This window comes from Rattus norvegicus, chromosome 1 (genome assembly GCF_036323735.1).
Source record: "Rattus norvegicus strain BN/NHsdMcwi chromosome 1, GRCr8, whole genome shotgun sequence".
In the NCBI taxonomy this organism is placed as follows: Eukaryota; Metazoa; Chordata; class Mammalia; order Rodentia; family Muridae; genus Rattus; species Rattus norvegicus.
The window spans coordinates 46,184,443-46,199,606 of record NC_086019.1 but is presented as its reverse complement, the minus strand read 5'-3'; the positions used below and the strand labels follow the sequence as shown (position 1 = coordinate 46,199,606).

Here is a 15,164-nt window from a genome sequence, read left to right as displayed (position 1 = left end):
TACCGGGAATGGAGAGAGAAAGGAGAAAAAGGAAGATCGCATACATACTGCAATAAGAAGAAAGTTTGAAGTCATATTTAAACAAATACAAAAAGCTCACTTTTCTGAGTACTTATTTTAAACTTGTATTGGGGAATCATGTTTGCCACGGAAGATCTGTTTCCACTTCTTATCCAATTCTAAATAACTCATTTTGGGATATAATAAAGTCTACTTTTATAACAAAATCTCAATCCCACTGGCAATGACTAGGATGGTAATGAAGAGTTTACTAAAGTCCTGTACACCACGCCAGTACACATCAGTGATACTGAGTTTAAACACACACAGTCGAGCAGTGGTACAAGATAGGCACGCACTGTCTTTAGAAAGAGTTCAGAGTTTTAATTTAGGTGCAAAAACTGACTAAATGCATTCTCTCTATTAACCTTAATGTTGCAACCCTTTAACACAGTTCCTCATATGGTAGTAACCCCAACCATAAAACTATTTCCATTGTTCCACCAGAACTGTAATTTTGCTGCTGTTATGAATCATAATGTAAATACATCTGTGTTTTCCAATGGTCTTAGGTGACCAAAGGGATGGTGACCCACAGGTTGAAAACCAGTCCTCTAAAGAGTCTAAATGAAACTGAGTCAATCACAGAAGGAATGAGAAAACAATAAATTCTCAATGTGAAGACTAAGAAGAAAAAAGTGCTTAGAGATAAACCTTTTAGAAACCTTAAGAAAAAAATAATGTAAAGAAGTAGTCAATGAAAGACAAACCTAAATAAAGAAGATCTAACCAGAACAGGGCCTGAGTTGGCCCACGTGTGTAGGTGTGAACTTAAGGAGCAGACAATCTCAGACTTTGGCTAGAAAGTCAGTGTACTTATTCCTAATTATGACTCAATAATACTCAGCTCTTAAGCTTGCTAAAAACATCGAAGGTAAGGCCGGGATGGAGATTAGCGTGAGAGTGTGTGCTATAACATGTTCAAAGCCCCAGGTCTAATCCATCAAGAAGCGAAGGGGAGGAAATGATAAAAAAGAACTGGGGCTTTCTAGCAGTGCAAACAAGAAGAATCATGTGACACTGCCTATGAAAAATGTTTGGCTGTGATGTAAGAGGCTGAAATGTTAGTCATCACTATACCACAGACTCAATCACAGAAACGTACCTTAATGACCTTGGAACCAATTTTATAGGATCCTGAACTCAGTTTCTGGAGAGCCCGAAATGAATCTTGTCGATGAACCATACAGACATATGCACAGCCCCTGGGTGGAATCATCTATGAGGGAAAAGTCCTTTTCTTTACAGAGAGCAGAAGGATGGAAATTCATTCTGACATTTGCTTCTCATAAAACTGAACATGTATGACAACTGACCAAACCACCACATTAATTCTCTTTCTCTGTTTATTGACACAACACATAGGTAATCAATTATTTATTCTTAATAAGCCCTATATCCACCCTTCCATTCTAAGCCATAATAAAGGTGAAATGTTGAATACATGTTATCAGTTCCTTGCCTACAGAAACAGAACTGTATAGTGAAACAAAAAAAAGACAAAAACAAAAAAAAAAACAAAAAAACAAAAACCATGAATAATCTGCACATTCAGGAGCTTCATAGCAAACAGAGAACACTGAGCAGAGTGAACAGCGCGTGTCTCGCTGAGAATCACCATGTCGGACATGAAGAGAGCTCAAGAGATACTCACATTAATGGATTCGATTTGCCCAAACTCCTCAAAAAGGTTGGTTAAATCTTGCTGTGTAGCCTTCTTGTCCACTTGGCCAACCCAGAGAGTAGTGCTGCATACTGTCAGGACAGAGAAGCAGGGCCTTAAATCACAAGGACACAGGTGCCTCAAGCATTACTAATAACACATCAGACTCAACCAAAAATGTAGACAATTTGACAGCTCCCCACAAATAATGGCTACATTTAAAACTGACTGAGATCTTAGTGTCCGCTTACATTTCTACAGACCCAACTTCCTGCAGGTCACCAAATTGCAGGAAACAGCCGTAAATACCACTAACCTACCACCAGAGAGAAGTGGTATATCAGACTGAAAGAAAAGCTTTTGAGAGTCCCCAACTGATTCTAAAGTACAATACTTTTGAAACTATTTCCTACCTGTGGACATTCTTAATACCATTGTGTTGCTTCCTGAGGCCAAGTCCCAGGATCTAGAAGAAGTTACCTTACAGTAATGCCTCTGGCCTCATCACCCTATCCTGAAGACTCCAAGAGCCTCAGTTTCCCCAAGCTGTGCTAACATGTTTCCTATTTTTTTACAATGCTGCTCTATAATTTTTTTCATAACAAGTTGTTATGATTCTTCTCAATCCCAAAAAGGGTGTGGGGGGGGGGGCTTGGTTCTTGGGGTCTTAACCTGTTCATTTCCCTGAAAGCACTGTACTCTACAATCTGAGTCCAGGAGCAGCAGTGAGGAATACGACCACACTATTTCAAATGTGTTGAAAGAAAAGCAACCAGAGGAAACTGCTTCCACTTCAAGATGAAGAAAGTCTTGAGGTACTCAATGGAAGGAAGACATAGTCATCATGGTGCTTGCTGAACTTTTAACCAGAAATAGAAAATAAATTCATTCTAATTTATCCACAAAAGAAAATGAAGCTCTGATGCTTGTATAGAACACCCATGAACTAGAGAAAATCATTCTGTGGGAATTAAGTCAAGACAGCCAGAGAGCATGGCATGCTCTCAGACTACTAAGTAGAAACTGAAAAGCTGACACCACAGAAGCAGAGAACCTAAGAGAGGGACAGGAACCTGGAAAGGGTTTTCTATGTACGGTCAAAGGCTGGTAGTCAGAAACAAACCAGCTCTGGCAGGAGGAACCTAGCCTGTGATACATATACAAATACAGGCAAACAGTCTAAGTAGGATATGTTTAAAACTTCAGAAAAGAGATCAGGAGAGCTCAAGGGTGGGTTATGGGAAGGACACAAGAACATGAGTCATGAAGGAAGATAAAAGGCTGATTAGTTTGTTTCAACTCCACCACAGTGTTTCTTACACAGCTGATAAGAGCTCGTACACAACTTCCTATGTCTACTGCAGTAGGAAGAACCCAGCCCCTGCTAATCCTGGGAAGGCAGCTGTGAAGGGACCTCCAGTCACTGATTACATCTACTGTACTGACCTGTTCACAATATGTTGTGTTTCTGTTTTTTACATTTTTCCATAGGAAAGGGTTATAAACTGAAAGTTTCCACTTTTTTCTTTGAAGCAAAACTATTTCAAATTATTCTACCATAGTGTTATTTAACATGTAATCTGCAATGCTGTGTGTAAAATAGACTGAAGTTTTTAAAGAGGAGTAATGATATTCTACAGAATTGACTACAACTAACTAGTAGTAATTATTTCAGTTTTATATATGTAATTGCCTAATTTAATCATTACATTATGTATACATGTACAAAAATACCATATGGTACCTAAAAGTACATATGATTGTAAGGTGTAAAAATAACACATTTGGGGGACTGGGGCCAGCAGTTAAGAGCACATGCTATTCTTATAGGAAACCCAGTTTTACTTCCTACCACACACATGGCAGTTTACAGCTGTCCGTAACTCCAGTTAAAGAGGATTCAATGTTCTCTTCTCAACTGCATAAACATCAAGCATGCACAGGGCATGCATGCATACATGTATTCAACACACAGATATACAAAGAGAAGTAAGAGGAAAATGGATCCCATGCCTGTACCAACTGTTTTTTTTATATCAACTTGACACAAGTTAGCACCAGCTTAGTGAAGGCAACTTCACTAAGATCAGTCCGTAGGCCAGCCTACAGAGCACTTTCTCAATTACCGATTCATGTGGGACAGCCTAGCTCAACAGTTTTCAACTTGTGGGTCACAATCCCTTTCAGGGTCCTAGAACAGCCCCTTCACAGAGCCTGCATATCAGATAGCCTACATATCAGATGACACTACAATTCAAAATAGCAAAATTACAGTTATGGCGTTAGGGCTCAGCACAATGTGAGGAACTGTATTAAAGGCCACAGCCTTAGGAAGCTGTGGTGCAGACACAGCGAGCCTTTCTGTACAGCGCTTGTACAACCTTAGGGTGACGGCTGGGGCTAACAGAGACTAGAACAGCTAAAGTAAAACCTTTGTTTGGCTGTAATAACTGATGCTGGTCAGCAGGAATTGCAAAATTAAGAAGAAACGAGCAGATGGAGAAACAGCTTAGGGGTTAAAAGCACCAGCTGCTTTTTCAGAGGACGGACCCAGGTTCAACTCCCAGCACCTACAACCATCGGTTCACAACCACTGTTTAACTCCAGTTCCAGGGGATTAGAAGCACTCTTCTGACTTCCATAGAATTAGGCACAAAAGTAGTAGTGCACATACATACAGGCAAAACACAGGTACATGTGAAACAAACGGTTAAAAAAAAAAAAAAAACTTTTTTAAAGGGAGAGACCAGCAGCACTGAGGTAAAATCTTCTGGGAAATGGTTCCTCAGAGTTAGCACACAAAAGCTGTGTTCAAGAGGAGGCCAAGACTGTACCTTGTCCTGGCAGCCAAACCTGAGGGTGTAACAGTACATGATTTTCAAGGTATGAAGCGGTCATGGAGAGCAACTAAGGCTTGGAACTGTGTGTCAGGGCTGAGTTCCCTGAAGAGAGCCCAATAGAGGGTACAGGGGAAAGTACAGCAGGCGAGCCCAGCACTTTGGAGATGCCAGCACCGTGGGGGGATAACGGCAGCAGCATGGAATACAGCCAGCCTGAACCTGAGCAGGAACAAGCTGTGTGCCCTGCAGAGGGTGGACATGGAGAAGGCTTCAAGCCCTTTAGAGGATGTCAGACACTGGGCACTCAGTTATTTGTACAACTGAAGCTTAATTTTGCTTTATTCAGAGTGCAACTGCCCTGGTTCTTCCTTCTTTAAGTAAGAAAGTATTTGTTTTTGATTTTATAGGAGCCCATAGTTGAAGCTTTTGGATTTTTAAAGAGACTTTTTAAGCATTTAAATTTGTAAAGACTGTGAGACTACTAATGATTGTTAATGAGATTATTAATGAGGCTTTGAGGATATCAAGGAAAGGTTATACTTAACAAGTGATGTGTTTGAGTCAAGTTGATAACTTGACACAAGCTAGAGTCATCTGAAAGGAGAGAGCTTCAACTCAGAAAATGCCTCCATAAGATGAGACCATTGGCAATCCTATAGGACATTTTCCTAATCAGTGATTGATATGGGGGGACCCTGGTACTGTGGGTGGTGCCACCCTTAGGCTGGTGGTCCTGGGTTCTGTAAGAAAGCAGGCTGAGCAAGTCACAAGGAGCAAGCCAGTAAGTAGCATCCCTCTATGGACTGTGTATCAATCAAGACCTGCCTTCAGGTGTCTGCCCTGACTTCCTTCAATGATGACAGTGATGTGGATTGATAAGCAGAATAAATCCTTTCCTCCCACGTTCTTTTGGTCATGGTATTGTACTACAGCAACAGTAGGCCTAAGACGACGCCTCAACAGCTTCACAAAGTATGTGAGTAATGAATGAACAGATGGTAAATGAGTATTAATAAAGCCCCATTAATAAAGTAATGATTCTAAAAGACCCAGGGGTCATCACAGAGGGATGGAGAGCAGAGATTTGGGGTGAGGTGGGGGTCATTGGATTTGTCAAACAACACTAAAATATTTATATTTGGCCCCTTATAATGAGGAGCAAGTAAAAGTTTTCAGAATTTGCACTAGCTGATTATAATGTGAGAAGGCTCTGGAAAGATACCAAGGTCTAGTGAAATTGCCAGAACTTATAAAAAGATGCCATTGCCTTTGCTTTTGGGAACCTGAGTCTCAAGATGTTCTAGTAGTACCAAATGAGGGCGTAAATTCACTTTCCAAGAGCCACAGAAAGAGCCTAGGATGTATGTGATCCCAGTGCAAAAAAGTGTACACACAGCTATCTGTACAGTTATTCATACTCAGGTAAACTTACTTGAAGACCAACAGAAAATCCTACAAGTCTAATACTTTAGCTCTTGGGCTCTCTAGCAAGTGCTTCCCTGCTCATCTGGAGTCTATCAGTCTCCCCAGAAACAAACCTAATGGGAAAATAACTCTGTTGTACTTAACATGATCCTTGCCCCAGCCAGCTCCTGAAACAAACCCTACCATGACCAAATGTTTAAAGTACACAAAGCAGATTAAAATAGAGGAAATTTCTCTTCCCGTACAAAACCCGCAAGTTTATAATTTATTTAACAGTCACCCTGAGGTTGGCCTAGAGGTACACCAAATACCTAGCAGGAACAAAAACCTTGGTTTTAATCTCCAACACCACACACACTCAAATTAAAAACAATATATAAATAAGTATATAAAAACACAGCAAGGGGTATCTATGTATACCTATTACTCCTACAGATGAGAATACTCATAACTGACAGTAGTCACTGCGTCATGTTACAAATACCAGCCTGGCGTGTTTCACAGACCCTTGGTCAGGCCAAACGTCACAACTTGTATTAAGCAGTCTCTAGATCTATCTGCTAATGTGCTTCTCTCTCACAAAAGTCTGAGTCAAAGCCATTTAATTACTAACAAGTCCCTCCCTTTTCAGTTTCTTACTCTGAAAATAAAAATTGGGTAAGAGATTTTTATAGCAGAAAGCTAGCTGTTTGTTTGTTCTGTAGAGACCAGAGACCAACGTTAGGTAGTTCTTCAAAAGCTGTCCTGAGCTTTCTTGGTGGTGGTGTTGGGTTTTGAGGCATACTCTTTTGCTGGCCTGGAGCTCACCAAATTGGCTAAACTAGATAGCCTGGAATCCACCGGTGTCCCCTTCCTATTACAAGAGTCACACACCTTTCCAGGGTTTCCTGCTGAGCACCTCAGCCAGGCCCCTGCATCTCTGCAGCAAGTCTACTATACTAGGTAGTGAACTAGTTTCCAACACTGACTCTAGGGAAGTCTGACACAAGGATGCCACTCACCACTTAGCGTTTTCGATCTGACAGGAGGCAAGCCCTTTTTTTGGCGTTCTTTCTCCCTTTCCCTGGCTCTGCGTTCACTTGAATAGGAACGTGAGGATTTTCTCTTTCTCTCTCTGGAGCGGGAGCGAGACCTCTTCCTATGCTTTCGCTTTCGGGACCCAGAGCGTGACCTGGACCTCCGTTTTCTTGGTGACCTACAAAAAATAAGTATTTTACTTCTAATGAGAGTATTACCTTTCAATTTGAAGTGAATGAGAAAAGGCAGCATTTGTTATATTTAACCACCTCTTAAACTATTCTACAGTATAATCAACTATTAAACATGTGATCCACTGTAGTCTCATGCTGTGACAACATTACTAACAGATGCTAGGTGAATGGCTCTATGTCTGAGACTTTATTCATTAAAACAAAAGAAAAACACAATGCAATGAAGGGCCTCACTCTTGTTAAGTATCCTTTAGCTCATTCTCACACAGAATAGAAACGAAAATCTTAGAAAATAAAAACTACTTAGGTAGTTTTAGAACATCATATAATCCTGTTTTAAAATTTTAACTTCTAACACGTACAGTTCTTGACTTTACAATGCAAACTGATATGGAGTCACTTTCTTTACTGTACATGTGTATCAGTATGTGCCCACGTAAAGGCAGAATGTAAGAATGCCAGAGAGTGGTGACCTGGTTCTGACTATAGGATGCACTTCCTACAGGTTTGGCAGTATAGTTAAGATTTATAATACCTGCTTTATGAGTGTCTTGGGAGACACTCTTGGTATTGCTATACAATAGCTTAGAATACAAGTCATTTAGCTTGTTATACAATGTTCAGAAGTATTAATTCCCTAAGTAAGGTATGGTAGTATAAACTAAAATCAACTATAATCCAAAAATCACAATCTTGTAACAACAGCTGTTATTGTTACATAAAGAATCCAAAGAGCAGACATATGAACGAAGGCTATCTTCTAGTTTTGGTTTTCAATTACTTTTCCTGAGACAATTTTTTTTTAATCCCTAAATATATTTTTAAACTTGAAGCAAAGAATTAAAGTAAACATTCTATTAAATATTATTATAGAACCTTGATCGAGATCGTGAATGAGTTCTTGATCTTGAGCGAACAGCTACTTTCTTAGCTTCTGGTTCAAAGATCTCCTCTTCAACAACATCTTGCCCTTCATCAATATCCATATCCTTGGAAGGCAAAGTTCAAAGCATATAAACAAAAGGTCCAGTTAAGATTTAACATACAAGTGCAGTTCTGCCTTTACAGTTATTTTCAATATAGTATTAGTGCCTCACAGGTCATAGAGGTAAGAGTGTGAAAGACACACAAGACACACTACATTTAGGCTACAGTGTATTTACAAAGCACCTTACACACTTAAAGGATGTTGAACAATTTTGTTTTGTTTTTCAAGACAGAGTTTCTCTTTGTAGCTCTGGCTGTCCTAAACTCATTCTGTAGACCAGGCTGACCTCAAACTCATGAAAACAGGCCTGCTCTGCCTTCTGAGTGCAGAGATTAAAGATGTGTGCCTCCACGGCCTGACTGATTTTGGACCTTTATGACTCAGAAAAGCAGTGACTTTTACCTGTTGCTGAATGTCTATGGAATCATCTAAATTTGCTTCAGGTTCCAGAAAATGCTGTTGGCTACTCCCTTGTGAGGGTGAAGCTGAGTGCTCAGAGCCAAATGCTCCCTCCTGGCTGTCCTGAGGAGTTACCTGTTGAGAACAAACAAATGTTCTGAGACAACATTCTACCAATGAAAACTTGAATACAGCAAGCACCACAATTAAATGCTTAAGGGGAGTCATGCTCATGACAAAGCGTTCCTAGAGTACTCCATCTGAAGTTGTACTTCATATAAATCCAAATCTACTTTTAAAAAGAAAGCCTCCCAAAGAGGGTATTATATGTATGTGCATAAAACGGTTAGAGTATGTAAGTCTTATAAAACTACTGAAGAGTAATAGAGATAATACTTAATGATAGCAAATTAAATTAACCTATAACTACATGATTAATTAGTATCAATGAAATACTCTAAAGGTCCAATTAAAACCGTACATTCAAAAACTTAAATCACACATTATAATACGCTTAGAGGAAAAACAATACCCAAAAGTCGCTACCAAAATTAGTGATTTAGCAAAACTGTTCCCAACTAAGGTCTTCCCCAACTATGTTGTCTAAGAATTCATAAAATAGTTATAGGAAATTTTACAAGTAGAAGAAAAGATGGTATCATAAAATTCAGGGCAGAATTTTAAATAACAATTGTCAGTACCCTTCTGAGAAACAAGCAGTTCTGTTTCCAGTTGACAAATATACATTAAGCAAAAGTCAAGGCAGACATCTATCTTCTGAAGCATGAGAGAACCCAAAAAGTAGTAAATAAGTAAAACTTTTGTCTTCTTTGTATTAACTTCATAGTAATGGCTTTCTCACCTGTGTGTCTGTACAAAACACATACGTAGTACCTAAGGAGGTCAGAAGAGGGCACTAGAACCTGGGGGTGGGGTGGGGAGGACTGGAGTTACAAATGGTTAGGAGCAGATGTGGATGCTACGATTCTAATCTGGGTCCTCTGGAAGAACAGCCAGTACTCTTAACCACTGACCCATCTCTCCAGCCTCAGGGTAAGTGTAAGCTTTCAGAATATATCAAATTCTTTGCACATGTAACTCTAGCTGAAACGTTTAAATGGTTTAGGAACAACAGAATTCTTGGCCACACATGAGGAAGGTTTTCGATTTTTGCTAAATCCTACAGTCTGTGTTTAGCCTTCTTTAGGGACTAGATACCTAAGATGTGTAATTTTATGTGTATGACAAAGACAACTCACATACACACTTCACAATAATTAATTAAAGCGAGAAAAGAAATGCACAGAAATAGCAAGTTCTAGACCCTAACAATTATTAAATCTAAACCACCCTAACTACCTGTCAAACCAAGGAACTAACAAGAATAAAGAAAGCAACCTAACCACACCCAATCACCCCATCTGGCATTATAATGATTTTGGAATAAGAACCTAGAACGTTCTACTTTCTTAAAAAGAACATCGGCATTTGAATTTAGTTGTCAAAAGAAGATTCATTGAAATTATATAAAAATTAGTGAAGTTCTCTCTATTCCTTTAATCTCACTTCTATATTTAAAAAGGGATTCACTGGATCTGGGAGGCAAGTGACATTTTTCTGGTTACATCCTGATAAACACATCTGGTTTCTACAACTATGCATTCACGAAAATCAATAATAAAAACAAAGAGCACAATCAGGCATGGCTACCTACCATCAGCTATCATAGTACTCTTCTCAGACTGGCACCTAACACTCCTAAGTGCTCTATTTTATCTGTAGAAACGACAGCAAAGTCTAATCAAGAGCGTCCCTGAACTCCACGTGCTACACTGACAGCATTTATCCAAATGAGCTCTCTAAGAACTCAATATAATCAATATCCTAGAATTTATTTGACTCCACAAAGATAAGCCATTTTACACACAACACAGCAGAGTGTCTCCTCTGTTCTTTCCCTTTTATTTTGGGTCTTTTTGCTATTGTTTGTTTTTGAGACATGATCCTTCTATGTAGCCCCAACTGTCCAGGATCTAGCTGGGTAAACAAGCTGTTTTCCAACTCAGAGATCTGCCCACCTCTGTCTCCTGAGTGCTGAGATTAAAGGCATGCACCACCATTCCCAGTTCCTTTATATTCTGAAACAAAGTAGACTATACTACTTCAGACATGCCATTGACAATGTTATCATCACTAAGTGACTATTTCAAAGACCCTTTTAAAACCCTGATTAGCATTTCACCTTGAGGGACAGCTCTAGTAACATGTTTTGACTATCAAATCAGCAAAACCTCAAAACTCTAAATTAAGACAAGAGAAATCATTTCATGATGATAAAGCTTCTATCCTTCTATAATTCCGGTCATTCATTTTCTTTTTAATTAGAAACACACCCCAGTTTTTCAGATGTTTTCAGGTATATCCCTTCGTATGCCTGGCCCTTAACCCCAAGGTACACTGTTGCTGTGGCTGACAGGCCTGGAGCCAGGCGGCACCATCTTAGTTTGGGGTAGTTATACAGATCTAATGCTAACAAAAGTGCTTCTACAAATCTTAGTCTATCTTTTGCTATTCTTGTTGTTGTTAAAGATTTTAGAGCAAGGCACAGTGGTGTATGTCTTTAATCCCACCATTTGGGAGACAAAGGAGGGTGGATCTCTGTGATATGAGGCGAGGTCTACATGATGTGTTCTAAAACAGCCAAAGCTACATATATAAGGAGATCCTGTCTCAAAACCACCCCCTCCTCAGTTTATTTATTTACTTATTTATATGTATGTATTTATGGGTATGTGTGTCCTGAGCATCTGATCTGAAGCTGAAGGTTGTAAAGCACCCAGCATGGATGCTGGGAAACCACCTCGAGTCCTCCACAAGGACTGGCAAGTGCTCTCAAACATGAGACCATCACTCATTCCACCCAATCACACACCTTCCTCCATACATCTGTTACCCAGCTAGCTAGCGTCCTGCCAGTTTACACTCACTGTTCACTTCACACATTAGCAATCAACTGCTTGTCTTTTTCTTACACACCACAATGTCTGTGTGGTGACATGCAGTCTCCTTCTGCTGCCTGAGTGTCAAGATGTAGAACTCTCAGCTCCTTCTCCAGCACCATGTCTACTATACACTGCCATGCTTCTATCACCATAATGATAATGGACTAAATGTCTGAAACTCTAAGCCAGCTCCAATTAAGTGTTGAGCCTTGTAAGAATTGCCTTAGTCATGAGTCTCTTCACAGCAATAAAGCCGTAACCAAAACAGAAGCTGGTACCAGAGAGTGGGGTACTGCTGTGATAGTCCTGACTATGCTTCCTTTGGAGGAATGTGGCCCTTGGGACTGTGGGTTAGGAAAACAGTAGAATGCTTTAAGTGGGGGTTAATGGGCCAGGAGGAACATGGTAGGAGACTAAGAACATGGAGGAGGGTGGTGCTGAAGATTCAGAGAATGTCATGTGGCCTAGAGACTGTTCTTGTGATATTCTGACCAAGAATGTGCCTACTTTTGGTCCCTGTCCAAAAGTTTGCCCAAGGCTAAATTGAAGAGTTTTGGATTGTGTTGGCAGAAAAGAAAAAAAAATCTCAAAACAGGTTAGTAATGACTCTGTCCTGTGGTTATTAGTGTTCACTCTTATGAAAATCTGTAACCAAAAAGAGCAAACTGAGAAGGAAAAATGTAAAATATACAAGTTGAGGAGGAAAGGGGCATCGGGAAGTAGAATGGAGCTCTGTGTTCACAGAGATAAAACAGATTAAAGACAATCCTGATGGCAGATAGACTAAAACGAGAGGTGAACTCAGAGCTTCCCACGTGTGAAAAGGAATTAAAGAAAAGCTGAGGGCCAGGTATAGTGGCACTCTCCTCTAATCTTCAGAAGGCAGAGGTTGATGGGTCTCTAAGTTCAAGGCCAGCTTAGTCTACAAAGCGAGAGTTCCAGGGCAGCCAAGCTTACGTAGTAAACAGCATCACTGAAAACAGAAAGCTGATAAGGTTGTAATTAAAAAGGTGGCCATGTTCTACCCCAGCAAGCAGCAAAACTTAGCAGCTTTGGTCATGTAGTTCTGGCTCTAGAGTCAAAGAAAGAAGAAAGGAAGGAGTTATGGAATCTCCCTCCATGACTAAGGAAAGCTGCTGAGGCCCTGGTGTGTGGCAGGGGTGTTTCTTCCTGGAGGCCTAGAGATGCCATTGTGTGAAGCCATGAAGGTGAAGCCTTAACTGCATCGGAAACCCCAAAATGTTGGAGATGCCAGAGCCATGGAATACCTGCCAAGGAGAGCTGCTAACAGGGCGAGGAACCAGCACAATAGAAGTCTATTGCAGCCAACAAAGCTGAAAGGCGCTGGAAATCTGAGGAGTCTTTGACATCAGACATGGAGGTGCAGGGTTTGAGTTTGCCCATATGGTTTTTTGTCTTGCTTTGATCTAGTATTTCCTCACTGTGCTCCCTCCCCTACCTTTTGGGACAGTAATGTATATCCTGTACCATTATATGTTAGAAGTATGTGATCTGCTTTTGATTTTGATTTTACAGGGGACTAGTTAAGAGATTACAGGAATCTCAGAAGAGACTTTGAACTTTTTAATGAGTTTGAGAGTGTTAGAAACTATGGGGACACTGAAGCAGAGACTATCTCTAAAGCTGTTGCTTGTGGAATCCAGTACCCTGGCTGGGCTGTCTGTCCTATCTGGCCTCAGGGGGAGAGATTGGTCTAGCCCTGTAGAGACTTGATGTGCCAAGGTGGGAGATACTTGGGGGAGAGGGGTCACTCCACCCTCTCAGAAGGGAAGGGGATGGGTAAGGAACTGGGAGCGGGGGTCTGGAGGCATCAACCTGGATGTAAAGTGAGTTTAGGAAGGAAGGAAGGAAGGAAGGAAGGAAGGAAGGAAGGAAGGAAGGAAGGAAGGAAGGAGCAAGCAAACAAATGGAAGGAAAAACCTATGGGGTCTTTTAGGTTGGACTGAATACATTTCTGCATTATGAGATGGCTACAAGCCTATGGGAGCCAGGAAGTGGAGTGTGGCAGTTTGAACAGAAATGGTCCCCATAGACTAATGTGTTTGAGTATTTGACAAAAGGAGTTCCATTATTAGGTGTAGCCTTGTTGAAGCAGTGTGTCCCATGGGGTGGGCTTTGAGGTCTTATATATTCAAGCCATGCCCAATGTGGCAAATAATCTTCTGCTGCCTGCAGATCAAGATGGAGAACTCTTAGTTCCTTTTCTAGCACCACGTCTGCCTGCATGCTGCCATGTCCTGACATAATAATGGAGTCAACCTGAGACTGTAAGCCAGCCCTAATTAAATGTCTTTTTATAAGAGTTCCTGTGGACATGCTATCTCTTCAGAGCAATAGAAACCCTAACTAAGACACTTGTATCATTAGACAAGCTTTGAACAATGGAAACTTAAGCTCTATTTCTTCTAAAAAGATCTTTTTTACTGAGTGTGTCAAAGTTTTGAAACTAAAATATGAGTAAGTGGCTCTCTTTTTGGCTGGTGAGACTTCTTCCTTGGTGCTCAGAAACTTCCAGTCTCTTTCATGTAGGGAGGCAGTCGTGGCTGGCTGCTTCTGCCAACCCTTCTGAGCTACAGCAGCGCAGCCTGTTCTGTGCACAGCTGTTAATGGACAAAGCATCATCCTTGTGTCTATTAACTTTGTAGTTACTGTCCTATGTGACTGACTCACACAAACATGCCAGTATTTACTGTCTGGTAGTCTTGTAGAGAACAGAGCTTTTGCAAAACCATGCCTCTTACTTAGGCCAATTGAATCAGAACTTGTCTGTCAGCCCAGGCTGTGCTTCTGAGTTGTAGTGTATCTCTGGACACCTCCGTGGTACACTGTTTGCATTTACAAGGTCATGTTCAAGCTCTAAATGTGTCTCAAACTGCTCTGAACTTCAGAAGTACTAAGTCCTTTCCATGACGCCAGCACACTGCACTGTTACCTCTATGATAGAGTCTAGGTTTATGCAAACATTTGGATTTTAGGGAAAAGGTGTATGTACACCTTAGGTCAGAACTACTTTTCTGTCCATCATTGTATGTGTCACTTGCCTAAACAATGTATAATCACATGTAAAATATGCTTGTAGGTTATTTTAAATTCATGACTGATGGCACTTTTAGTGATTTAGGCCCAGTCTGGGTGGATATCTACCAATGTTTCTCATACAGATCACAAACAGGTTTTGTAAAACTAAACCTCACGCGCAAGGCCCTGGGTTCGGTCCCCAGCTCCGAAAAAAAGAACCAAAAAAACCCAAAAAACCTAAACCTCACTCTGTAACTTGACATTTTATGATATCTACAGTAGACTTCTGTTTCTTCCACATCTCTGGAACTCCTAACATCTTGAAATGACATGAGGACATTCATGCTGGGAATGCAGTTTAGAAGTGTTCCTACCTCCTAGTTATGCATAAAATAAAGGCAATTCTTAACACTGACCAGATAGCCTTGGCTAAAGACTTTGCAATACATCTTTTATCTCAGTACACTTCAACCTCCTTTGGAGGAAATGGGAGTCATGGTACCTTCTTCATGAAAATTAAGTAAAAAAATGCCTCTC

The 15,164-nt window shown here is 40.5% G+C and overlaps 1 protein-coding gene across 18 annotated transcripts in view; it reads right to left on the bottom strand.

Moving 5' to 3' along the window:
• Scaf8 (SR-related CTD-associated factor 8) overlaps window positions 1–15,164 on the bottom strand; it is a 188,191-nt gene that overhangs the window by 121,556 nt on the left and 51,471 nt on the right. For all 18 annotated transcript variants that reach the window (XR_010062890.1, XR_010062896.1, XR_010062898.1 and 15 more), the window contains 5 exon segments: window positions 8,590–8,721; window positions 8,076–8,188; window positions 6,990–7,183; window positions 1,715–1,815; window positions 1,166–1,279 (listed from right to left, as the gene is read on the bottom strand). Coding sequence is in view for 12 of the 18 variants with exons in the window: in XM_006227858.4 (XP_006227920.3) it covers window positions 1,166–1,279; window positions 1,715–1,815; window positions 6,990–7,183; window positions 8,076–8,188; window positions 8,590–8,721 (654 nt within the window). In the remaining 6 variants the exon portion in view is untranslated.